General features: G+C 45.4%; 1 protein-coding gene across 1 annotated transcript; it reads right to left on the minus strand.

Annotated features, from left to right (window-relative positions):
• Positions 1 to 445: 445 nt before the first annotated feature.
• Positions 446 to 22,864, minus strand: CLUL1 (clusterin like 1). Its single transcript, XM_054985771.1, has 8 exons — positions 22,765 to 22,864; positions 19,918 to 20,066; positions 18,828 to 18,995; positions 14,341 to 14,785; positions 10,560 to 10,697; positions 8,068 to 8,282; positions 1,360 to 1,539; positions 446 to 516 (listed from the first exon to the last, which is right to left on the minus strand). Exons 1-7 carry the CDS (start codon positions 22,862 to 22,864, stop codon positions 1,360 to 1,362), a joined length of 1,395 nt encoding a protein of 464 aa, XP_054841746.1. The 3' UTR covers positions 446 to 516.
• Between the last annotated feature and the right edge of the window lie 4,306 nt (positions 22,865 to 27,170).

The raw sequence follows: 27,170 nt of genomic DNA on the forward strand, positions 1-27,170 counted from the left end.
AAGTTAAGCAGAGTTGGCCCTTGTATGGGAGACCACCAAAGAAGTCCAGAGTTGGCATGGCAGGCAATGGCAAATCATCTCTGTTTCTTGCCTTGAAAACCTTATGAGGTCACCATAAGTTGGCTATGACTCGATGGCACTTCACACACATACACAGTGGGGCAGGACATTTTTTTGTCCAGACAGTTGACAGCCCTGCTTAGGTCCCCAATTGAAAATAAGTCTACTGGTGCCAAACATCACTATATACTGCAGAATAAATCTGAATTTAATTGTGCATGTATTTTTCCTCACCTTTGGACATACAGTAACAATGCTAAGAAAGTGTAGTGTCTAGCACTAGCTCTTTAAACTTGTTTGTTTTCTTTTAATATAAATAAATATCAGTGAGTTACTCTATTAACATGAAAACAATATTTTATTAAACATTTCCATGTCTTCTGTAGATTGAACTTTGGTGTACTTCATTAAAAGAGAATATGCCAGATTTAAAAGTAGATTTTCAGATCTTTCTGCCTAGTAAGAAAAAAAAGTCAACATGAATAAAGTTACACAAACATTTTAAAACTAATTCTAAATATAAGATAACAATCCATAATTCCAGGGTGCCACTTTGATGTAATCCTCCCTCCCCTCAATAGAATGGCACTACATTAGTGAAACATGTTGGACGGGATAAAGAACGGACAAAACCTTCCCCCCTTTACAATATCAGGCTTGATATGATCTTCTCTCTTTTTACTTATGTAAATAATTTTATAATATATTTAGGATGAAATCAGATGAAATGCTAAAAGACATACGAATGGCTCAGGAAAGCAGGGATTAGTCTTTTATCAAACTCAAACACTCCCCTCCTTCCCCCTCCTCCATAGCTATTTGTCCAGTAGTAAAAATAAATGAATAATAATAACATTCAATTTATATATTGCCCTTCAGGACAACTTAATGCCCATTCAGAGCGGTTTACAAAGTATGTTGTTATTACCCCACAACTATCACCCTGTGAGGTGAGTGGGGCTGAGAGAGCTCTGGAAGAGCTGTGACTGACCCAAGGTCACTCAGCTGGCTTCATTTGAAGGCGTGGGGAATCAGATTCAGTTCTCCAGTTTAGAGTCCAGCCATCAAGTGCAGGTATGTAATGAAATACATGATGAAATGCTGTAAGTACCAATAAACTGTAACATATACTTGTTCTGTCTCAAAATTCCCACTGTAAAATTTCCATTGATTTCCCTAAAAGTAGGACTTGTCTCTTGTTAGATTTTTTTTTACACACTAACCTGCCTTTGTTTAGGACGTTGAACAAATTAAAACATGAGTTACATTTTTAATGTAAAGACAACCAGCTTGCCATACCTAGAAATTCTTCTTGTAAAGCTGTAAAGCTTTCTCAGCTACATATTCAATGAATTCAGTGCTCCTTGTGTCTAATTCTTGTGGAACTTTAATTGTGAAAGTAGGTGAAGTCAAAATATTAACATCTACTACAGTTTCATTCAGACCAGAAGCTTCACCTGCCTTGGCATCAGAAGCCACCTGAAAGAGAACAGCTTGATATGATATCTTGATATTATTTTGAATAACTGATGCTCAGTTGTAAAAAAAGGGGAATAATAGACAACACTATGACATTCGCTGTTTTCAGGTAACTCAGATGTTTTGTTACTGTACTTTATTACTTAAGTTAACTTCAGCAGAAAGCTATAATTAAAAGATACTACATCAAATCAGTCTACTATGTGAGCTCCAAAATTCCTTGTCAGCTGTAAACAATGCTGGTAGTAAGTATCTTTACAAGATTGTAGACTGAAATGAGTGAAGAGATTTATGGATTGAGAAACAGCTGGTCTTTCCCAGCAGAACTAAAAAAATCCCTCCGTATGCAGTATGCTATTCTTAATCATTGCAAAAACTATTACAGGATATATTACATGTACTATTTGTTAATCTTTAAGGTTAGTCTGGGGATTTTATTAATGTTTGTTAGATACATCAAACCAGTTTAAAGATGTCATCCACTGGGGTGGATCACTATCCACTGGGGTAGTTCAAGACACTGGGGTATACAGCAACCCAACAAAAGGTGGAAGGTGTTTATTTAGGAAAAGTCAGAAATATTCTAAGCATGTTTACTTGGAAATAAGTCCCATAGAATTTAGTGGGTTTTGATTGCAGACATAGGGAACAATCTTAAGCAGGTCTACTCTGAGGTAATCCCATTTTATTCAAAAACTATTCTGAGGATTGCAGTCTTTAGTAGACATGAACCAAAAAACCCCCCCAAGCTGCGAAGTTCAAGGTTCATTCAATTGCACGAACTACAAACGTTGATGAACTTCAGCTGGTTCGCAAACTGGTACGTGGTTCGTGGGGGCCTAGGACGGCCCCCTTCATGCTCAGAAAGACCAAACATGCACAGAGTTTTCATCAGGCTCTCCTCCAGCCACGCTCCAAGTTTTGTCAAGATTGCAAAATGGATCTTCGAGCTATAGATCCCCAAAGGCAACGCCCCCAGGAAAGTCCCATTTGAGACAATTAGAGCCAATTGACTTATGGCTCCATTTCACGTGAGAGACCCCCAGACATGGGTAATGTCAGTGGCCACCCTCTCCATGCGGGCTCGGGGAGGCGGTCAGCCTCCCTTCTCGGGGGTGGGGGGTTTGGCCGCCAGCTGGCGGCACTCCCAATGTGCCTGCCCGCATGCCCCTACAGGCGGCCACCGCATCAGGACAATGGGTTTTGTCGGTGGCCGCCCCCTCTGTGCAGGCTCGGGGAGGCGGTCAGCCAGCCACCTCCCATTTTGGGGGAGGAGGGTTGGCTGCCACCTGAAGGCACCCCCCATGTGTCTGCCCACATGCCGCTATGGTGGCCATCACGTCAGGACAATGGGTTTTGTCAGTGGTCGCCCCCTCCGTGCAGGCTCAGGGAGGTGGCCAGCCGGCCCCCTCCCTTTTCAGGGGCTGGGAGGTTGGCTGTCACCTGGCAGCACCCGCCATGTGCCCGCTCGCACATCCCTATGGGTGGCTACCATGTACGGACCGTGGGTTTTGTCTGTGGCCGCCCGCTCTGTGCAGGCTCGGGGAGACGGTCAGCCAGCCACCTCCCACTCGGGAACCGACAGAAGCCCTCCACACTTATCCGGACGGATTGAGGGATGCCTCCCCCATAGCCCATGGTCTAGCCGTGGCGAGCAGCTGGAGAGGGTGGAGGACCGTGTCCCACGCTGGGGGATCATGGGCCAGTTCACACGCATGGGGGCTGTGAAGGATGCGGCCGCTGACAAAACCTAAGGTCCAGCCGTGGCAGGCAGCTGGCACCGATGCAAACCCCTCTCCACCTTGTTGGGGAGATTGAGTGATGGACCCGGAGCCAGGCAGGACCAGTTCACAAAATAAGGCCCCTGCACCAAGACCAACAGGGACCTATAGAACCCACCTTCCGGACGTGGCAGGCGGTACAGCTCAACAAAATAAGGCCTCTGCAGGGAGAACAAGGAGCATTGCAGCTGAACCAGGCCCTTCCCCCTGGCAAGAGACCGACAGGGACAGCCAAAACCCGCCATCCGGAGAAGGGAGGGACAGAAGGACAGATCGACGGACACCTCCCCCATAACCCATGGTCCGGCTGTGGCAGGTGGCAGGCGTGACTGGCACCACATCACAAAACATACTCAAAACAGCGTCAGCCCCCCCCCCCACCGCCCTAGAAGATGTGGCCTCCGACAAAATCCATGGTCCGGCTGTGGCGGCAGCAATGGATGCCCTCCTTGACCAACCAGGAGGGACAGGATTCAGCATCAGGACCAGGGGGGGATCCTAAATGTTGCGTGCAGCAGCTGAACCTATGGGCTGGCTGTGGCGGTGGGGGAGGGCCATCCCACCATCCTGTACAGCTTCATGTGCAAACTGTCCCATGCTGAGGAGCGGCTGCCACCAACATAATCCATGGGCCCCATGCCTACTGCTAGACTCTTGGGGCTAGCCTTATGTATTCTTTGGCTGAAGGCTCACAGCAGTCTTTATTTTGTTTGCTTCTGAATTCTTCTTTCTGGGAGCACCTGTCCCCCTTGGGAAGGTGTGTGGGCAGTAGGTTTGGGGTATTTTCTCTTGCCAGAGTAAGAGCAGCTGCTGAAACACCCTGGGAGGGATGTGACCGCCAACAAAACCCATGGTCCGGCCATGGCGGACTCTTCTGGGGCCACAGCAAGAGCATCTGCTGAAACACCCCGGAGGGAAGGGAGTGAGTGATGGACCTAGTCCCATGCATGGGGGCCTTGAGGGATGCAGCCGCTGACAAAACCCATGGTCCAGCCGTGGCGGGCAGCTGGCATCAATGCAAACCCTCCCCCCCCCACCGTTGCAGAAAGTGAGTGATGGACCCGGGGCCAGGTGGGACAGGTTCACAAAATAAAGGCCCCACACAGAGACCAGGGGATCATGGCTAGAGATGGGCCTGATCTGAATTACGATTTCAACCCCCCCCCCCTGATTTTGGCATTTGCGCCATCGTGACTCAGCTAATCGGTTCTGTCCACAGCAACCGATCCAGCAGTCAGCAGTTTGCTTGTTCGGGACTTGATCGGATGGGTCAGTGTCTGTTCGGAATTGCAGACACTCTTGCGCCAGTAATTTATTCCCAGGGCAACGGAGTCAGGGGAATGAGCTGTGTTTGCCCTCCTTCTGTCGCCCTCAAAACACGAATGGAAGCCCAGCTTTCCTTGATTAGCAGGCTTCCTTCCAACCATGGAAAAGCAACCCAGGGGAGGGAGGGGGAAGGGGGTGTTCTGAAGCCATGGGCACAAAGGAAAGGCAAAAGACAGCGCAGGAGGCTGGGAGGCCGCCTGCGCCGTTCGCCTTTCCCCAGGACAAGGGGCGCATGGGCAAGCCAGCCGCCCCTTGTCTTGCGGGGCAGGTGAACGGCGCGGGCAGCCTCCGAGCCACTCGCGCTGCTGCCAGCTCCACAGCGCACCGGGACAGCCGGCTTGCTGCGTGGGCGAGGGCGACTCAGGAGCACGCACGCACGCGCAAGAGCCTGGCTACAGTTGCCCTGGGCGCTGGCCTCCCCGATTCCCGATTCCGGACCGGAAACGAGGCTTGATCGGTTAGAATCGGTGACCTGCGTTCGGCAGCATCCCAGATCCACGAACGGCTTAATCGGAATTTTTTTTTGGATCATGCCCATGTCTAATCATGGCCTTCTCATCTCATGCATGGGGGCCATGAAGGATGCGGCTGCTGACAAAACCCATGGTCCATCTGTGGCGGACTCTTCTGTGGCCAGAGCAAGAACAGCTGCTGAAACACCCTGGGGAAGTGTTGGGAAAGTGTCTGGGTAGTGGGTGAGGAGACTTTTCTCTTGCCAGAGCAAGAGCAGCTGCTGAAACAGCCTGGGAAGGATGCGTCTGCCCATGGTCTGACTGTGGCGGCAACGACAGAGGTCTCCCCCTCCTTGAGGGGAACCTATAAGTCCCACTCTTGGGGACCATGGGGTGGTTACCTCACAAAGTGTTATGTTCAGCAGCAAAACCCAGTGGTGGCAGTCATGGATGCCTTTGTCTCCCAATTGGAGGTGGGGGAGGTGCCTGGTCCTACTGGTGAGAAAGCAGCAGGGAAAGAAAGTGAACACCTTCCCCTCTAGGGAGGAGCAGCAGCTAAGGGAAGAGCATAACCCACCTCACCAATGGGGAAGCCTTGAGAAAGGCCTTCCACCATTGCCTTCCACAGATGGCCGGAAGCTGCCACAAGACCCAAAAGAAAACGTCTCAAAATGGTGGCCGTGAGAGAAGCCTTCCCCTTCCCAGGCAGGAGAGGGGCACAAAACGAATAATGAGAACAGGAAATAAAAGTTGGTCCTGTGGGCCCTCGGGCGAGGTGCCAACTTAGCTTGGCCCCAGAGGCCAGCAGTGGCCCTGAGACTGGGGGTGGGGGAGCGCCCTACCCCACCACTCACAGAGGCACATGACCTGGGCAGGCAGGACAGGCACGCACGCGCATACACACACACACACAAAGATAGTAATCAAATTTTTTAAAAGGTGATCCCCTCAGCTGAGGTGCCCACTTAGCTTGGCCCCAGAGCCTGGCAGTGGCCCTGAGACTGGCGGAGGGGGGTAGAGCCCTACCCTCCCACACACAGGGAGATCCTGATCTGAGCAGGCAGGACAGGTGCACAAAATACAGTGAGAAGAATAAACTCTAAAAGAAAGGAACCAGGTGAACCCTCAGCCAAGGTGCCCACTTAGCTTGGCCCCAGAACTTGCCAGTGGCCCTGAGACAAGGGGAGAGCCCCCTACCCCACAACACACAGAGGCACCTGACCTGGGAGCGCACCCCAAATGGGCCCACTTGAAATCTGGTCCTCGTCGGTGGGCTGGGTGGTTGGCAGCAGCAGAGCTGGTGCGTCTGTTACAGTGAAGGACTCTGCGGGGGCCATGGTGTGTGAGTACGTTGCCAAGCCTGCCTAGCCCACCACTTGAACTCCCTGGAGTATTGGGCCCGAAAATCTGCCATCTGGCCATACCTCTCCATCGTGGCCACTAACATCCTTTCCTACCCCTCCCACCAGTGTCTAGAACGAGCAGGTGTTCTCCCACTTGGGAGACTTTCTCCGTCCCCACCACGCATGCCTGCACCCAGACCTGGTGGACATGTTGTCCTTCATCAAGGTCAACCTCCACCTGCTTGGCTATCCCTCCCTGGACCTGGACTTCTTTGGGCTCTGAGCCACCCCAGTCTATCGGGGTCTTCAGTTCTAGGTCCAGGCTCCTCTGATGCAGGCTCAAAGTCTCAGGGCCACCATCTGGCTCTGGGGCCAAGCTAAGTGGGCACCTCGGCTGAGGGTTCACCTGGTTCCTTTCTTTTTGAGTTTATTATTCTTCTCATTTTATTTTGTGCATCTGTCCTGCCTGCTCAGTGTAAAGCCTGGCAGTGACCCAGGCAGAAGAGGGGCACAAAACGAGTAATGAGAACAGGAAACAAAAGTTGGTCCTGTGGGCCCTCGGGCAAGGTGCCCACTTAGCTTGGCCCCAGAGGCCAGTGGTGGCCCTGAGACTGGGGGTGGGGGGAGCACCCTACCCCACCACACACAGAGGTACCTGACCTGGGCATGCAGGACAGGCGCACAAAATAGATAGTAAACAAATCAAAGAGAAAGAAGAAGGTGAGCCCTCGGCCCAAATGCCCACTTAGCTTGGCCCCAGAGCCTGGTAGTGGCCCTGAGACCGGGGGGAGCGGGTAGAGCCCTACCACCCCACACAGAGAGACCTGACCTGAGCAGGCAGGACAGGTGCGCGCACACACAAAAAAGATAGTAATCAAATAAAAAAAAGAAGGTGACCCCTCAGCCGAAGTGCCCACTTAGCTTGGCCCCAGAGCCTGGCAGTGGTCCTGAGACCAGGGGGGTAGAGCCCTACCACCCCACGCACAGAGACCTGACCTGAGCAGGCAGGTCAGGAGCACAAAATTAAAAGAGCTGAATAATAAACTCAACAAGAAAGAAAAAGGTGAGCCCTCAGCCAAGTTACCCACTTAGCTTGGCCCCAGAGCCTGGCAGTGGCCCTGAGGCTCGGGGGCAGGGTAGAGCCCTACCACACCACACAGACACCTGACCTAGTCTAACATTTTCTGAGGCAGCTACTAGAACACATTGAAGGCTCAATATGACATACAGCTTATTCATAACATTGTCTTTTGTTCTGACTTTGTTATATTGATCTAAAAAAGACATTTGAGTTACATATCAACCACTAGTAAGATTCTGTAAAAGTAATCTAAGGTCATTAGAACCTGTTAGTGCAATTTTATTCCTGTCAGATGGCGATACAGGTCAGTTACCCATCACACTAAAAGGATTTAGAGTAGGCTCGTGTTTAAACTCCGGAGTGTCAGATTACCAAGGGATTATCAAGTATACTTCACCTCAACAAGAGTTTAGTATTTAAAGAACAAAAATAACACATGCTAATTCCCTCAGGTAGTACTGAGTCAGTAAATGTCAGTGAACTATGGAGAACAGAAAGATCAGTGTGTGTTGTGGTTATTTCCATTTTTAATGTATGACATTTACCTTTACTATATTGAAAATATTTTCTGGTCCAATGGTTCTGTTGGATAGTTCAGACACCCATCCAAACCTTTCTTTCATTTTATTCAGCAAATAGGATGTATCTTCTGTGTGACGTTGGACCATCTGGAGAATCTGTTGATACTGTTCAGCTGAGATGTTAACCAGCTTAAAGGTGTCATCAAACTTTACATGTAGCTCAGGGACACTGGGGCAGACTGAATAGGAATCAGGAAGTTTCAAAAGTTTAGGAAGTTTCAAAAATGTTGCAATGAATGTACTTCAAAATTATTTATTATAGCTTTTTAGGTTGGGCAATTACACATAACAATCTGTGTAGGAAATGAATCCTGTATTTAGATTGGTAATAATTATTGCCGCTACTTATAGAGCAAGATCCAGGTCCAATAGCACTTTAAAGACAACTAGATTTCCAAGGTATGAGCTTTCAAGAGTCAAAGTTCCCTCTCACTCTTCAAAGCTCATACCTTGGAAATCAAGATAGTCTCTTAGACTGCAGAACAACATGGCTACCCACCTGAGATGAATATGACTTTTATAACCAATGGACACCAACATAGCACAAACTTATTATACATTTACAAATGTTTTACTGTCTTTTTATTGTTCTAACAGAGAGTTGAAGGGACATGTTATAATTCCATTTTACATTATGGAACTGATTTGTGATGTGGTCATTTCTCCTATTTCTTGGTTTGAATCAAGCTTGGTTTGAATCAATCATGCTTTTACATAGCAATAATTCTCCATGTTGTTTTTATTGCCACTGCAAATGCTGATTGTCACAACAGAGAATCTCCCGTGTGGTATTATGTCTTCACAATTGTTTTAATAAAGGATATATTAATTGAGTAAAAAAAAAAGAGAGAGAGAGAGAATGCAGTCACAGAACCAACTACGTGAACCTATGATTATAGGTCCTTTTGATCTGTGACATTCACAGTGTCTGGAATTACCCTTATACTGTACCTGTATTGTACCTGTATGCAAGGCAAATCGAGTTCTATATGAGAAATAGTGTCATAAGATGCCAAAAGCAATTGCACTTTAATAACATCCATGATAGCACTTTGAGCACGGGACACTTTAATGAATTGTTTTTAGAACGCATAAGATGCCTGTATAATTGAGGTCTAGGGAGGTTGCAATATATGGTGTAGTATATGGTTGTGTCAAGAGAAACAAAAGAATATACAAATTGTTTATTACATCCCTTACTCTGTATAAACAAATTTGTGAATACAGTACTCAATTAATATATCCTTTATTAAAACAATTGTGAAGACATAATACCACACGGGAGATTCTCTGTTGTGACAATTACATTACCGTGTTGCTCTATTTTGTTGTACACTGCAAATGCTGAGGCATTTGCTCTGGCAATGGAGCATCTATACTGAAGCTGTCTGTGCATTTTTATTCCCTTAGCTCCCTGCTGCAACAATTTCCCCTGACTCACCAGAGGGCTTGCTGTGGGGGTGGCTTTTAACCTGACTTCCAACGCAAGGAAGAAATCCCAACCCTTTGTCGTCAAGTGTCAACACACATGCATGGGTTACAAACTTAAATGGTTTTTATTCAACTTCTTCATGCCATGCAAGGAATCTCTACTCACAGTTCTACTAAATAAGAAAGGAGAGAGTGCATCTTTCATGCTTTATTAGTTCCTGGCTTTCATTTTTTTAAAAGTAAATTTCTACAATCCTGACCTGGATAGCCCAGGTGAGCCTGATCTCGTCAGATCTCAGAAGCTAAGCAGGGTCACCCTTGGTTAGTAATTGGATGGGAGGCCTCCAATGAAGACCAGAGTTGCAGAGGCAGGCAATGGCGAGCCACCTCTGTTAGTCTCTTGCCATGAAAACCCCACGGGGGGGGGGGGTCACCATAAATCAGCTATGACTTGAGGGCACTTTCTACAAGTCTCTAGGACTTTAGTCCTTTTTTCTGTGGAGTAACGAGGGGAAATTCTGTTATACGTTCTCACAGTGGGAAAGGACTATTTTTGCTGGTTCTGTCTCACCTTTGGAATGCGGAGCTTGAGAATAGGGTCTTAAATCGCAGGGTGGACAATACAATGGGAGGTGGACCTTCAAATTCCCCAGCCCCAAGCCATTTAATAACCAAAAAAAACCCCATGAAGAGTAGTAATAATGCTAGGAAAGGTGAAAGACAGTAGGAAAAGAGGAAAATTCAAAATGAGAATGACTTAATTCACTAATGGAAGCCACGGGGCCTTCAGTTTGCACGATCTGGGCAAGAGTCTTAATGATAGGATATTTTGGAGGTCATTAATTCATATGACACATGCAGTAGTAGTAAAATATTTACTAAATGATTTAACTCAGTTTTGTGACTAATCAAGCCTACACATATCCAAAATTAAATCTAAATCACAATACTTTGTGCTTGAGAATACAGCATTGTGCAGTATTATAGTTAAGCCATGTATCAGAGGCTGTGGAATAATTATTTACCTTGCATCAGAGTGTCCTGACATTTCTGGCATCTCTCATGAAACTGAGAGCAACCTGATGAATTCTGGCGCAGTTTATTACATGGAGCTCTCTCATGACCTGGTATGATCTTAGAGAACATTCCACTTTTGTCAGAATCTAGAATGAACATATACAGTATGCATATAGTATCATTAACACACACAGAATTTGTCGTTCTAATGATATCTTAGCATTCGCACAGTTACTCCTTTGGCAGTTTAAAAAAGTGTAAATATGGAACAACCCCATTAAAGTCTGATGTATTTCTGAGAGCCAAGCTAGACATAGTGGCAGTTCCAAGGGCATGAATATAGAACTGCCACAGTGATATAGAAACAGTAGCAATGGGAAACCATTTTTTTTAAAAAATGCAGGGATGAGTGGAGCTGAACCCTTCTCCGTCATTGGTTTTGATTTACTGCCACCCAAGTCACAAAACTCTCTTCTCTGAGGGCTCAAATGAGAAAAGAGTGCCTGGAAACTGGGGCTGTGAGATAAAGTGTAGTGTGGGGAGAAGGATCTTGGGGTATGCAAGTTTCTGGCTTTGTTTCATTACTGCATTATGTAATGTTCATTTTTCTGCATCCCACTGGTTTGTGTAAGAAACAGATTTCCATCTGTAACTGTTCTGTTTTCCATCCAATATGAATGAAATTTCTAAGAAATATCTAGGGATAAGAATCCTCCCAGCCAGCTGGCAAGTGAACAGGAGAAAGGTTCCACATTTTCTAGGTAATGAACAAGTTATTACTAAGCAGAGTTACACTTTCTAAGCCCCTTGACTTAGATGAGATTCACTAGGATTGCACCGTAAATTTCTCACTTGCAAATGGACAGAAGCAGACATTTGGCACCACCAAGAAGCAGTGTTCTAGGTTTGTTACCGGGGGGTGGGGGTTCTTGTTCCAAAATTTTCTTTTTTAGATATAGCATTGGTTCCTTTTATTCTCTTTTCCTGTGATTTCTCATTAATTCATTTTTGAGGGGTTTTTTTTTAACCACTTGATAGTGTAGTTTCTGGTTATCCCACACAATGGTGGGATAGATGCACCTGATGAAGAGAACTGTGGTTCTCGAAAGCTTATGCTACAGTAAAGTTGGTTAGTCTTAAAGGTGCTACTGGACTCTTTTCTATTTTGCTACTACAGACTAACACGGATAACTCCTCTGGATCAATGGTGGGATATGTGCCCTTTTGTAGTAGCTTTGGCACTTTCTGCTTGTAAACTGGGTTTTGTGTCATTTTGTTTTGTTCAAATAAAAGGTATTAGGCAGAGCATGCATTTTTGGGTGGGGGGTGGCATTGTAACATAACTGGTCCTATGCTTACTTTACTCTCCCCTGGCAGTACAATAGTGCTGTATTTGTAGGAACCAGGTTTGAATCCCCACTCTGTCATGGGAAGCTTGTTGGGATACCGTGGGCTGGTCACACACTCTCAGCCAGACCTACCTCACGGGGTTGTTGTGAAGATTAAGTGGAGGAGAGGGGAATGATATAATCTGCCATGAGTCCACATTGAGGATCATATCATTTGTCATGGTTATATCTTGGAACCAACCCAGCAAAAGAAATAACCATTTTTCAGTACTTTGAAGGCAATCCAGGCAGACAGAGCTTTATCATCTTAAAGATGACTTCTTTAAAATCTAATCAAATCTTCCTCCTCTCAAAAGAGGAATTGATTCAAATCTGACTCAAATTCCTAAAAAGAGGAATAGAAACAGAATGCTGGATTTCAGGGAGAAATTCAGCAAAGAGGAATTAAGAGAATTCCACTTAACAACCCTAGATATTAGAGAACAGGCTGATGGCACCCCAAATGAGGCAGAATCAGTTTACAGTAGGCAGAGGCCCACATTTTGCTAACCCACAGAAGCCATCCAAATTTTTGGGAAGAGACATTTGGCACCTTGGGAAGGGCAAGCTGCAGAACAGACTGAGGAATGAAAAGGCAACAGCATACAGGCACAGAGAGGATTTTGGCACCCCAAGAAAGAAAGGTGGCATAGGAGCACAGAAACTTGCATTCTTCAAACGGTGACTGTGGGTGGATTGTGAAAAGCGAGCAGTGGAAAAAATAGCACATGGTAAATTACTTTAAATGTATGTGCACAGACTGAGTATCGGTGTGTGTTTACTGTATATCTTCACAGTAACATAGCAAACAGGTAGAGGGCCCGCTGAACCGATGGCCTAAGCACTACTCCCCGCACCTCCCCACAGTGCCCTCCCGCTCTGGCCTCCAGGCCACTGCGAAGCACCCACTTGCCGCCTGGAGGGGGCCCGCCAAATCAGTTTTCTAGAGCATTTTTTCACACAACGGCATTTTGCTAGTTTTGGAATAATAGTATATTGATATAATGGTATTAAATCACTGGTTTAAAAAAGAAAAGAAAAACCTTCTGCTGCAGGGAGAAGAAATGGCTACTGTGGGGAAGATAACTGCTCTGTGGGTGGAAGTTTGAGAATCTGAACTTTTCCACCCACATGGCAGACACCCAAGCTTTGCTGCAATCTTTTCAGAAATGTTGGAGTAAAGCAGGTTTGAGAAAGATTGGAGAAAAGCCAAGGAAACTCTGGGAGGTGCATAACTACACCCCAATGCTGTGGGGAAGTGGGGGGGGGAGCCACTTCCCAGTAGCATCAAACACATGACAAATAATCGATGCAGAAATAACCACAGACACATATACTGTACATTTACAGTAGCTATGCAATTTACAATGCTTTTGGATAGAGATATTTGCAGTGGCAACAGATATTCTCCACAGTATCCCCTCACACCTACCATTCTCCCCCTTGTTGCTCGGTGGACTTGCTTTCTTTTTTAATAAGAGATATATCTCTGTAGTGTTATGATAAAGGTAAAGGTAGTCCCCTATGCAAGCACCGAGTCATTACTGACCCATAGGGGGATGTCGCATCATTCACAATGTTTTCTTGGCAGACTTTTTGTTACAGGGTGGTTTGCCATTGCCTTCCCTAGTCATCTACCCCCAGAAAACTGGGTACTAATTTTACCGACCTCAGAAGGATGGAAGGCTGAGTCAATCTTGAGCTGGCTCCCTGAACCTGGCTTCCACCAGGATCAAACTCACGTCATGAGCAGAATAGGATGAATAGGAGTTTATTAAAATTTATCAGTTAATAAACCAATGCACACTAGGGCCGTTTCCAGACGGCCCCCCGCCTCGCGAAACGTCGCGCGTCGTCGCGCGTCGTCGTGCAGAAAACGCGAAATATCGCGTTTTCTCGCGCGAGTTTTGCGCGACGTCGCGCAAAACTCGCGCGAGAAAACGCGATATTTCGCGTTTTCTGCGCAACGACGCGCGACGACGCGCGACGTTTCGCGAGGCGGGGGGCCGTCTGGAAACGGCCTAGGTAGGACTCAGCAGTTTTCACTCATGTGCCTCTTTTGCTTTTTAAAACTGTACTAGCTCCTGAATTTGCACTTTAAACACATGGAATTGCTGGCCCCAAGTAGTTTAGATCATTTTTAATAAATAAAATGATATGGTATGGGCATAAAGACCAGAGCCCAACTTTTTCCAATAGTCTAATTAAAAAAAACAACAACCAAAGACACCAGCTGCTCAAGGCATACCTACAGCTGCCCTGGCATTTTGTCACAAAATATACCACCCAGCATTGCAGTAATTTTACATGATTCTCACAGAAACATGCATACTGCCACAAATACTATTTTAAAGGCTAAATGCTACCAGCCAAAGATCTGTGTATTTATTCTGAAACTTACCCTTAATTTGTTCGGCCATCTCTCTTTCATTCTCTGTGTATCCTTCAAAGGTCTCGGTAAGCATTTCACTGACACCTTCTATGACGGTTTTGCTGAAATCAAACACAAGCTGAAGGAGATCTTGGACCCCCCATTCTTTCGGGAAGCCACTATTTCTCATAAAATCCTCAGTGAACGTTGGTAAAAAATAGGGGTCTGTTATGTCTGGATTAGACATAAAATACATTTGAAAAGACTGATCAAATTCTTTTTGCATCTGTTTGAAAAACATAAAGCTTTTTTCAAACAATGTACCCACATCAGACAACAGTTGGTTAAACAAATTTTCCATTTGTACTAGTTGGACATCTTCTTTTTCAGGCTTCTGATTAAACTGAAATTCTTTCCCCTCAGTTTCATACATAGAAATAGATACTGGGGTCATCTTTCTAAAAAAATCTTGAATCTGTAAGCACAAAACAAATATTAAAAGTAAGGTCTTTAATCATCATCTTAGTTCAAATCCACATTGTAAGGTTCTAACCTACACTTTTCTTTGTGATATCAAATCTTGCCCTATTTTCTAAATACTGAAAGGTCATACTCTAGTGAGACAGCATTTTCAGGGCAATCTTTGTCCAAACAGAATCTTTAGTATAGTCTTACAGATTAACCAAGGACCAAGTCTGTTGTTTGGATGACGATTTTCCTCACTGATGGTTTTGGCACAACTGAATGTACTTGATAGAGGGGACCAGATCAATATTTAGGGATATGCTAGGTAAGCTTCATCTTATGGCCTCACAACCTAAGGGGCTTTCTAAATGCTAACTAAGAAAAAAGTTAAATCTCTCCTATCCTAAATTCATGACTGCTGTCCACCCAGGTATCATTTCTATGACAATACCGATGTACAAGTGGAGGACCAGCAAGAATTTGCAGGAAGCATCTCATTTTCCCCTCCTCCACCATGTACTCTTTCCCCGCCACCATAGACTCTCACCGATTTCCTGCACCCTTCTCTCCTTCCCACCCACCTTTTCCTGCCCTCATCTTCACCTTTCCCCCTCCCCCCAGAAGCCTCTTCCCCTATGGCTACATTGCACGGTGCTGGCTGAGCTGGGCCCAGTTGCACTGCCGGCACCAGGGTTTCTGGCGCCTGTGGCCACCTTCCCATGCACGTGCACACAGTGCGCACGCATGCCCCCAGACTGCATGATGACATCATCATGTGATGACATCACCACGCAGCAAAACTGGGCCCATGGGCCGGCGGGCAGCTGGGGTGGCGTGAGGAGGCTGTCCGCGCTCCGCACGCCACCCCAGCCACCTGCTGTGCCTGGCCCGTGGCTGCTGTGCCTGGCCGGGGGCATGTGGTGGCGGTGGCGGTGGCGGTGGTGGCAGCACGGGGCTGGCCGGCTGCAGCAGTAGCTGCGGGCCAGGCATGCCAGCTCCGTGGCGCACATCTCTGCTCCCAGCACCCCCTCCGGCCCCGCGGCACCCGCGGCGCCCACCTCACCGCCTCAATGGTGGTGCCAGCCCTGCCCAGGTGCATAGTGGAGATCCTACAAGGACTTGCAGGGGATATTTCACTTTTCCCTGTATCCCCTTCCCCATACTATTTCCTCTTTCTCTTCTCCAGGTGTCCTCAATTGCTTACCTTTCCCTACATCCTTCTCTCCTTAAAATCCACTAAACTGTTAGCGGTTAGACTTGCCCCCATAATATTAGAAGGCATATGATTATGGATATGCCATAATCTCCTTCTCTGAATGTGCTTCAAGCACTAAAACTACTGCCCAAGCAGGCAGAAAACATGGAAGCCAGATCCTGGCCAGGAGATGGAAGGTGCAAACATGAGAATGACAAGTGAGACCAGCTCACACCTCCACCCTCCATGTCCCAGAGGCATGCTAAGGCTCCTGATACAATAGGGCCTTCCCAGAGTTCCTGAATTAACGCAACCCGCCCTATCGATTTCCCCATAACCACTTTCCTATTCTTAGGCAATTCAGAGAGCTGATAGCCTCACTCCTCCAGCTCAAGGGGTGTCAGTCATAATTTGATAACTTTAATTCTGTCCAGGAAGACTTAAGCAAACTTTCCTAAGTTTCATTGTCACATCCTGGAGATGGTTTACTGGCTTGTTGTCCCACTCTGGAGAAAGTTTGTCAGCTCTTTCTCTCACCTCAGAGACAGCTTCTCAATCCTTTGTTTCACTCAAGCCTTTGTTTTTGGAGTAGAAGATAAAATCTTGCCCTTGAGTAGGATCCATGGTATAAAATAGACTGCCTGTCTGCCCTTAATTGTGTGCATGTTTTGGATCCAACATCTACCCTCAAACCTCGATTCGAGTCCCTTCCACCTTGAAGTGCAGGCCACTCAATGCTGCTCTGCTGCTTTCTAGTTAGCTTTGAATGTGTGTTGTGCGCTGTTGATCTTTGTTATTTTTAATTTAAAAAAACATTTTGGTTGAAATATCTGTCTGGTTATTGGAAAGAGTTCTCTAGCTGGGACAATCCTCATATACATTAGTGGAGATCCCTTAGTTACCCCCTTTTACTGCGTTCTCCTTGCTCCTAATTCCCCCCAACTTGCAAGGAGACCTTCCCTTTGAGTAACAAAACAACTTACCTTTATCTGCCTCCTATCTTCATCTATATTTCTTAATTTACGTCATTTATATCAAGTTGTGGTTGCTACTAGGCCTGGCCACAGTGAATTCTCCCTCAGAGGCCAAAACAGCACTGGTAAGGGTCCTGCCTTCCCCCCTTTTTACTGACAGAGGCCATGTCTGGAGTATAGGACAAACTGTAATGGTTACCTAGTAGCAGCCACTGAGGGCATCTAGTTAAAGCTGCAGGCACTTCTTTTTGTCATTTTGGGGTTTTTTAACCCCCGCAATGTATCTTAAGATTTCAGAATTTTCTGCAACCCTGGGGCATTTTTCAGATGTGTAGGGAGATCTGTCTTGTCCATTCATGGCTCCAATCTCTGAATTTAAGTATCTACAGATCAGGGCCACTTGGCTATTAGTATATAAGTTAATTTTTATCATATTGGATCTTAACCTGACATAGTTTGAGGGCTTAAACTGTTCTAGCATTTTCAGTTTTTCTGGTCCACAGCACCTTTCACACATTCAGAGGGGAGGAATGTGATCATGTCCACTTGTGCCCCTTACTTCTATACCCACACGTTCATCTGACAGTGTGCATGAAGTTCTGCTTACGAGTAGGGTCAAATTTGGGTACTTTACTGGAATCCAAAACCTGAATTGCACACCCCTACTGATGACTTGAAAATCCTACTTGGCATCCTTCCTGCCCCTCTCCTGTTTGATTGGATATGTTAACTGACATTGCCTGGACAATTTTTGCAGCCAAAAGATCATGAAAGACAGCTATGATACTCAGGGTACAGAATTCTGCTGTTTTCCTGCATTTGCTCAGAATCATGGACTACACACAGCCCTAGCTATTAGCAGAATGGGATCATGTTGTTTTGTTTACAACACCACCACCCATATGTGCCACAAGGCAGCTCCATTAATTAGACTGTGGATTACTGGTAGTTCCCCTAATTAGGTCAGTGAGAACTGTTGTTTCTCAGACTCATGCTTTCTCTGTACTGCACCTGTGCTATGGAACAGGTTTCCTTAGGGTGTTAGGAAGGTCCAACCCTGTGTAGATTTCAGGTGCTTTGAAAAACAATGCTTTTTCATTGTGCCTGAAGTAGCAGAAATGAAGGTTGTTACTTGATTCTTTTTATCTGTAGTTTCTACCAGTGTGATATATTGTATTTATTATTTGCTTAATTTTAGTCTGCCTTTCAACCAGAGACTCAAGGCAGATTACACAATTAAAACAATACAGTAGGACCACTGTGAAACATATTTCCAACCAGGGATGGCTCAAGAGCTTTCTGCATCCTGGGTGGGCCAGCCTGAGTCCACCCCCCCCCCCCTCCTGCCATGGTGAATTTTGAGTCACCTTCCCAGTCAGGAAAAGTAGAGAAATTAGTCAGAACCCAAAAGTGACACCCTAGAGATTTTGGGGGTTCCAAGAGCATCACCAGAAGTGGGTTACGGGTTCTGATGCAATACGGGTTCTATTTTCTCCCATCATGTTGGTGGGCAAGAGAGGATAGAGCTGGGTGGCTGGCTGAGTGGTCAGCTGGCTGGATTGCACCCTGAGCTTGGTGTTCCCTTGACCTCTGGTGCCTAGGCAATAGTTTAGGGCTGCCTAGGGGGTGATCTGCACCTATAACCAACAGTGAATAAAACTTGATTACAAAATTAGAGAACAATACATTAAAATCAATAAAGTAAAAACTGTATTAGCACCAAGTTTCCTAACACCTCAGTTAACCAGCATCTGTCTGCAGAATTTAAATTTGTAAACCCATGGCTAGTAATTTGTCCACTTGAGTCCCACTGATCAAGAAAGCAACAGGGTATATGTATTTTTAAAAATAAATAAATAAGATATGTTTAATTTTTCTCTTACTTTACTTGTAAATGAAGATAGACCACGTCGACAAGTTGTATAAAATCTCATACAATTACTTTCTAGACAAGATTTGCATTCATCCCATATATGCTGCAGAGACTCCTGACATGTTGTTTCTTCTTCTTCCAGTCTCTCTTTCACTTCACTCATAAGTCTCAGAGCTTCCTAATTAAAGAATTAGTTAAAACATTTAAATCAAGACTTGAATTAGAGTAATTTACTGTAGAATATACATTAGCATTTAAAAATATACATTCAGTATCCAGGGCTGGAGCGAACCCACACACTGGATGCCCCCCGAACAACAGGCTGCCATACCCCTCCTGGAGAATCAGGCAATGAGCCCCAGTGCAGTGGCACTTACTGGTGCAGGGGCAGGAAAGGCAGCATCCAGCTGGGAAATTGCAAGGTGTCAGGCAGCACCTGGGAGTGGCGGGTCACACTGGCCTACAGAAAGTCTACTCTTCACATTCTGCTGCCAGACACACAATCATCAGGCCAGCCAAAAGTGCAACAAGTCTTGACAGCCTTGGGGAGTCAGGCTGGCAGGTGGCAAGCCAAGAAGATGCCAAATTGGGTGCAGACGAGGCAAAGGAGGGGCAGGACATGGAGAAGATGGCTGAGAAGATGCTCATGCCCAGCACTGTCAGAGATAGCTGAGGAAGGGCCTGCCAGGGTAGAGAATTGGGGAGACAAGAGGGGGCACAGCTGTCCCTAGCCTGAGTATTGAAGCAAGCCCTGGGAGGCGTATCCTGGAGGTGGAACTAGCAAATGGGGAAAGTTTAAATGGGGTTCCATATCTCAGGCAGGAAAAGAGACGCTAGGAGTTGGTGGCCCTGCTGCTGAAAGACAGCCCTCTCCAAACAGGTTGAGTAGGATGGGTCCCTCTAACATTTACTGCACAGAAATGGGCAGCTGAAACTTTTCATGGCATGGAGTTAAACAACATCCTGTTATGCCTATACTAAAAGAACATGCAATTTTTATCCAGGCCTGTTGGCAACCCTATTAGTGCACCCCTGGAAACTGACATAATAAATTTAAGCCACCCATTATTTAAAAACTAGAGTTCCTGTTTACTAGTTACCTCTTTTTCTTCACTGCTTTTCTTTAAGGTTTTCATCAGATCCATGTGTTTAGCTTCATTTCTTTCCATCAAAATTTTCATCTGCTTAATGCCAATCAGAGCTTTCTTTACTTCTTCATCTACATATTTCTCTCCAACTTCCGATAAAACTAGATGAGGGGAGGAATGTTATTTTTTTTAAAAATAGAACTCTCTTTTAAGCTGAAATCAAAATATTGAATTATAATTAACATATTAGGAAGAAGAAGAGAGAAACAGATCATCTCTATAGATAAAGACCAAAATCTTCTGCATATATACAAACTGAGACTCTTCCCTAAAGGCTACATTGAACTGACACTTTTCCACAAGCATATGTATTACTTTCTAATAATGTGACAGAGCCTTAATAAAGTATATGTTCTATATGCCAGCAGATTGTCTGTGAGAATTTAACATTATGCTGTTCTTCCCAAAACACAAAACAGCAAAATGCTAGCAAATTATTAGCAATTCAGCAAGGCCGAAGCAACTTCAAAAATATCTATATATTCCCTTTTAATGGAAATGTCATTAGCATCAAGAACAGCACAAGTACATATGAAATTGCAAACTTGCCATTAGACATGGGCATGAATTGAAATACGAATCAAATTCTGTGACGAATTGGGCTGGTTCGTGTTTCGTGAAACGCATTTCATTGGGCTGCGGTTTTAACAAAATTCACGACTTTGGGGGCTGATTTGTTTGATTCATGATGCCAGAAACGCTCATTTCATTTTTCCCCATTTCGTGCCCATCTCTACTTGCCATTTCAAAATACCCCCCATTGAAGTCACTTATCTTTCATAGAATTATATTTCGTTTTCCTCAGTGAGGTTTACTACACATTTGGATCTTAATTAGCATTTTTTTTCCTTCTCAAATTTTTAAACCACTCACATTTTGACCTGAAAAGGAGTGGATGGTACACAAATTAGCCTGGTAGTCTGAAAATATCAGATGGTACTCTCCTATACATTCTGCCACTAACTGAGTTTTCCCATAGCATATTTTACCACAAAATAGGTCCATGTAAGTTTCCATATGATGAAATTTATACACAGCACTACTTTCCCACACATAAGTGATTTTAGTCTGAAATTTTCTTCCTGAAAAACATTTCTGTGTAGCAAATAGCAACGATATTGAGTTGGATCCATTGCAGAAATTCTGCAGGCACAGGGACTTCCACCCATGGAGTGCAACTTTCATGGCCCCACCCCTGCCATGGCAGCCCAAAATGCCCCCCTGAAATCCTGTTACTGGAGTCCCCTCTCCCTCAGAAGCAGGATGGGGGGGGCAGATATTTCAGGTAGTCCAGGGGGGAGGGGGGGCTGAAAAATTCACACACTGCATATAAAAGTCCTGTTCTTGCAGAAACACTATGCTGCTTCCCACCAATTAGTAGTAGATCATCACATTGCTCACACATTATTTTAATTTTATTTTTAAATTTTATTTTATTTCCAGTAGTTGTGTGCCTTTTATAATAACATTATAACATTCGATTTATATACCACCCTTCAGGACAACTTAATGCCCACTCAGAGCGGTTTACAAAGTGTTATTATTACCCCACAACAATCACCCTGTGAGGTGGGCAGGGCCGGCGCGCCCATGGAGGCCAGGTAGGCGGTGGCCTCGGGCGCACGGGCACTGGAGGGGCGCTGGAGGGGGTGTTGGGGGCAGGGCCGCCTGTAGCTACTGCTGCAGCCAGCCAGCCAGCCAGCCCCTTGCTGCCGCCGCCGCCGCCACACACCTCAGCCGGGCGCAGCCTCTGTGTGCCGTTCGAGCAGCAGCTCGCGGCTTCTGCGCCCAGCTGGGGCGCGCGGCAGCGGCAGCACGGAGCTGGCTGGCTGGCTGCAGCAGCAGCTGTAGCCAGCCACGCCAGCTCAGCTGCGCGCTCCTCCGCCCCAGCCAGGCGCAGAAGCCGTGAGCTGCTGCTGGGGCGGCGCACGGAGCAGCCTCCGCGCGCCGCTCGAGCAGCAGCCCGCAGCTTCTGCACTCGGCTGGGGCATGTGGCGGCGGCGGCACGGGGCTGCCTGGCTGGCTACAGCTACTGCTGCAGCCAGCCACGCCAGCTCAGCTGCGCGCTCCTCCGCCCCAGCCGGGCGCAGAAGCCGTGAGCTGCTGCTGGGGCGGCGCACGGAGCAGCCTCCGCGCGCCGCTCAAGCAGCAGCCCGCAGCTTCTGCACTCGGCTGGGGCATGTGGCGGCGGCGGCACGGGGCTGCCTGGCTGGCTACAGCTACTGCTGCAGCCAGCCACGCCAGCTCAGCTGCGCGCTCCTCCGCCCCAGCCGAACGCAGAAGCTGTGAGCTGCTGCTGGGGCAGCGCACGGATCAGCCTCCACGCGCTGCTCCAGCAGCAGCCCGCAGCTTCTGCGCTCGGCGGTCCGCGCGCAGCCCAGCCCCCCTGTGGTGCGTGATGACGTCTGCGATGACGTCATCACGCCTCCCGTGGGGCGCGTGCGCGACCGCCGCCGCAGGCGCTGAAACCTCTGGCGCCGGCCCTGGAGGTGGGTGGGGCTGAGAGAGCTCCAGAGAACTGTGACTCGCCCAAGGTCACCCAGCTGGCTTTCGTGGAGGAGTGGGGAATCAAACCCGGCTCTCCAGATTAGAGTCCCGTGCTCTTAACCACTACAACCAAACTGGTTGTCAAATGAAGGACGTGCATTAAAAACCATCTCAGTCACTATCAGTTTGACAAATCTAAAGTACCAAAATTGGAAGGGCTTTTAGGATTATTTTGTTGTTTTGTTCTTTTCAAAGTAAATTGTTCATCCACCCACTACCCTTTATTTGGTCCGGAGCTTCAAGTGCACATACCTTTCAGGTTTTCCACATTTGTGTCTTCCTCCTTGGTGGGTGCACCTTGTTGTCCCCTCAGCCATAATAAGTAGATCACAAGGAGCAGAAAAGATTTCATGTTTTCTGTACCAAGAATCATTATAATACATAAGTTTCTGAGTTGAAGTTTTCAGATAACCCTTAGATACTAGTCTAATTCCAAGGATTAATAAAGAAATATGCATGTAGAAATGAATATTGTGATTTTTTAAATCCTAGCATCAATATGTAGTTATATACTGCAATTTTTAAATAAAGCAATATCCTTATTTTAAGATTTCTTGTGCCCATAGATAAAATGTTCCAAACAGAATGAAAATCAACTGTAACAGTTTCATGTAAAAGCATTGCAATTTTATTATAAATGTTGCAGGCATGAGAATCGCTCAGGATTCATGAACTTGTTATCATAATATACATTATATTGGAATAAAAGCTGTTTCCATTCTCGTGTTGTCAAATAAATATAAAAGTTTAAAGTCACAAAAGATGCTCTTAATTTTTATTTGCAGTTGAGACATTAATCTCACCAAGATACTCACCTTATTAAAATGGGATCTCACTCTTAATTTATTTTAAAATAAGTGATACCTCCAATCCTGTTTCCGCTGCTATTCAAAATAACATTGTAAGGATATGAAATGTCTATCAATTAAAAAGCATCCAATGAAATCCGTGGAACTTTGAAGTTCTTAACCTCAGCTGAATCACTTTTTGAAACACATTATCCCTTATGCCTCAGTTTATTCAAGCAAATACTATGATCTTGTTTTAGTTACTTTCTTTTTGTAAAAAGTGGATCACTTTCAAAATATTGGTAATATCAGTCAGAAAGTTACATAAAAGGAGAGTTATAGGTCATAAGTTTATATTTATAAATCTAGCAGTAGCAGGTGGTGAACAAATGTACTGGAAAAAAGTATTATTTAGTAGTTCAAGACACCATATTTACCACTAATGCAGAAGTTTCCTCTTGCAAACCTGTTTCCAGCGTCATGAAAGAACGAGGCTATTACGTTGTTCTAATTTCCAAGAGTACCATGGATTTTGCCATGTACTTCTTATCAGATGACAAGGTACTTAATCCTATTAACGGGACATCTTGTGATTAGACGCTAGGACTTCCCTTCCTCTTTTTGAGACTTATCTGTGCTCATATCCAAAGATAAACACTAGAGGGAGCATAAGACACAACTGGAAAAATAGATTTGCCTATTTTCATGCACTGAATATGCTGTCAGTAGTTGACAGCATATGAATGAATGAATTCTTTTTAGGCCCAATGAAATTAATTTGTTGCTATGTATATATTTACAATGTATATTTCATAACTCTGTATAATTTAATGGTGTTCTTGTATACACATCTTGCCTTTGGAAATGGCAGTGTATGATTTTGTAACTGGAATTTTGTACACATCTTACTGCATTGTAGCCATTAAGTATAATTCTTAGGAGAACTCTCTGGTGAAGTGGAAGGTAGTCTGAACTCCTTCTGCTCATGCCCTCTGAGGGAACCATCTGGAATCTGAGCTATGTCATAAACTGCTGGGAGCCAGAAGAGACTGTGGTATCTTGATTCATGTAGCCCTAATAGTAACAACAACATTCAATTTATATACCACCCTTCAGGACAACTTAATACCTACTCAGAGTGATTTACAAAGTATGTTGTTATTATTCCCACAACAATCACCCTATGAGGTGGATGGGACTGAGAGAGCTCCGAGAAGCTGTGACTGACCCAAAGCCACCCAGCTGGCTTTAAGTGGAGAAATGGGGAATCACTCCAGATTAGAGTCCCGTTGCTCTTAACTACTACACCAAACTATCTCTCATAGTACTATCCCATAATACTTCTTTGTAAAGAAGTATTTTGCCAACGCTAGGTTGGGAAATTCCTGGAGATTTGGGGAGGAGCCTGGGGTGGCAGAGTTTGGGGATGGAAGGAAGTTCAGTGGGGATCAGGGGTCATTTCCTAGAAAAAAAACCTGCAGGAACTCATTAGCATATCTCATTAGCATATGCCACACCCCCTGACATCACCGGAAGTGTGTCAGAAAGCAACATGCACCCCTCAGGCCCCTTTCCGCAAAAATCTCCAGCTATTTCCTTAAAGCAGAAGGAACTCAAAGCAGCTTACCCTCCTCTGGAGAGCCAGCCCTGTTTGCACTCACACACTCACTCTCTCTCACAAGTCACAAATGAAAATAAAGCAGCATGAATTCCAAACAGCTTACGTTCTTTTGGAGCCCAGCACCACTAGGCTTGCACTCATTTTCTCTCTCTCTCTCCCCGCCCTCTCACGAGTCACAAATGAAAGTAAAGCAGCAGAGCAGAATGAATCCAAGCAGCTTATGTTCCTTTGGAGCCCAGCACCACTTGGCTTGTACTTGGAGGGAAAGGAATCATGTGGGCGGGGCCAAAACCCACGTGACCTCTTTTCAGATCTACCGGAATGCCGTTCCTGTGCGTTCCACCTCCAAATGAGCCCTGGTGGGGATGTTAAGTCATAGAGTCTATCCTCCAATGCTGCTGTTTCCTCCAGGGGAACTTATCTCTGTAGTGTGGAGATCAGTTGTCATTCTAGGAGAACTTCAGCTCTGACGAGGAGATTAGCAGTCATAAATATATTCCATAGGAATCAGTCAGACTATAAGAGTAATCTATTTTAAGAACTGTGATCATTTTGATATCCTGTTTTTCATATAGAGATAAGCTGAGAAGGCAACCCTTGAAGCACTCTCCCAAATATCGATATGTGATAATTAGGTAAAAGCAGTGTTATATGAAGCATATTTTGTGGCGGAGAGTACTCAAATGAGAGTTGACTTATGATGACCCCTGATGAGGATTTCATGGCAAGAGACTAACAGAAGTGGTTTGCCTTTGCCTGCCTCTGCAGCATATATAAGGAATTAAATCACGCACCAGCAGTTGGCATGGTTAGGCATTGGCCATGGCTTGTTGTTTGGCCCAGATGGGAAAACATCTCTCCAGGTACTCCTCTCATTGGAAAATAGAAGGTCACTACAGAGGTTCCTCTGACCTCAAGGGGACCTCTAGCGCAATATCCCACTACCCATTGTAGTGAAGGGCACTGTAGGCAGAAGGCAACTTTTATCATACTCCTTTGAGCTCTGTCAGTAGCATCAAGAGGGCTAAAAGGCATGTGAAATCATTTTTGATCTTGCTCCAGCACTCCTCCCAGCAAGAAATAAAAGATCCCACTAGAGGTCCCTGTAGTGTTGCAAGGAACTGGAACAATCTCCTGATTGGATGGGTTCTTGGACGAGTGGAATGTGGAATGTGGCTCCTTTTTCATCTTTTTATAATTTCTTCTGGCACTGATGAGGCTACAGAAAATGTGAACACTCTGATGCTCCTGGCAAAGCTGCAATGGAGATTGAAGAAAAGAAGAAAAATGTAAAATGAGAGAAGAGGAAGAAAGGAAATGCATCATGGCGGAGGAGGAAGGGGGCATGATGACACTCCAGTGCAAGGGCTTGTAAATATCTGCAGCTGTCCTGGTGTCAAATATTATGGGCATTATTATTTAGAGGCTGTAGCAATGACTGAAACATTAATTTTTTTTCAAATTTAATCTGGGGTGTCATTCAGTTGACTGTATCCTCCAGTCCCATCCACCATCATGTTTTTGCATTGTTGTAGAAGAAGGCACTTGATTCCATTGTCACTCACAAGTTTCCTTTAATGTTTACCATAGCATAAATGTCTCCAGGCATCTTGCAAAGTGGGTTCTGGCTCATGTCACAGACAATTCATTCATCTTTAAAGTCCTATGAGATTCTTTGCAATCTTAATTGCAGTAGAATAACATGATTGTCTTTCTACAATCAGTATGCTTTAGTAATTCACTGCTTGTCTTCTCTAGTTTTTCTCCAGGGTGCAAATCCTATCTAAAATATCTCTATAGATGTGCTCCGGTCACAACCCTGACCAAAAGAATTGCCTGAAAGGAGGCACAGCTACAGAGGTAAAGCTATGAGCAAGAACAGTCTTCAATGTGCTACTCTGTTCTGAGCTAAGCCATATGTTTATGGTGCTCCTGTCACATTCTGGATGAGCATGCTACATGTGTACACCCTATCACCATTCTGTGTGGAAAGGGCAACACATGTATTCTGCAGCTGTGGCATGTTATCCTTGAAATTCAGGGGCTGAGTACCGTGCCTGGAAAACACACTTTGCCCATTAAATACAAAACAATGATCACATGTACTGAATCATGCTTAGTGTGCTCTTCTTGTACATAAGATAGGAGCACCAGAAACATAATACACTTCCTTGGGGAACTTAAGTTCTGTGGAGGTAAATAAATAACCTCAATATATGGGAAGTTCTGTTGCATCCCTTTAATTCATA

The sequence above is a fragment of the Eublepharis macularius genome, chromosome 7 (assembly GCF_028583425.1).
Source record: "Eublepharis macularius isolate TG4126 chromosome 7, MPM_Emac_v1.0, whole genome shotgun sequence".
Lineage (NCBI taxonomy): Eukaryota > Metazoa > Chordata > Lepidosauria > Squamata > Eublepharidae > Eublepharis > Eublepharis macularius.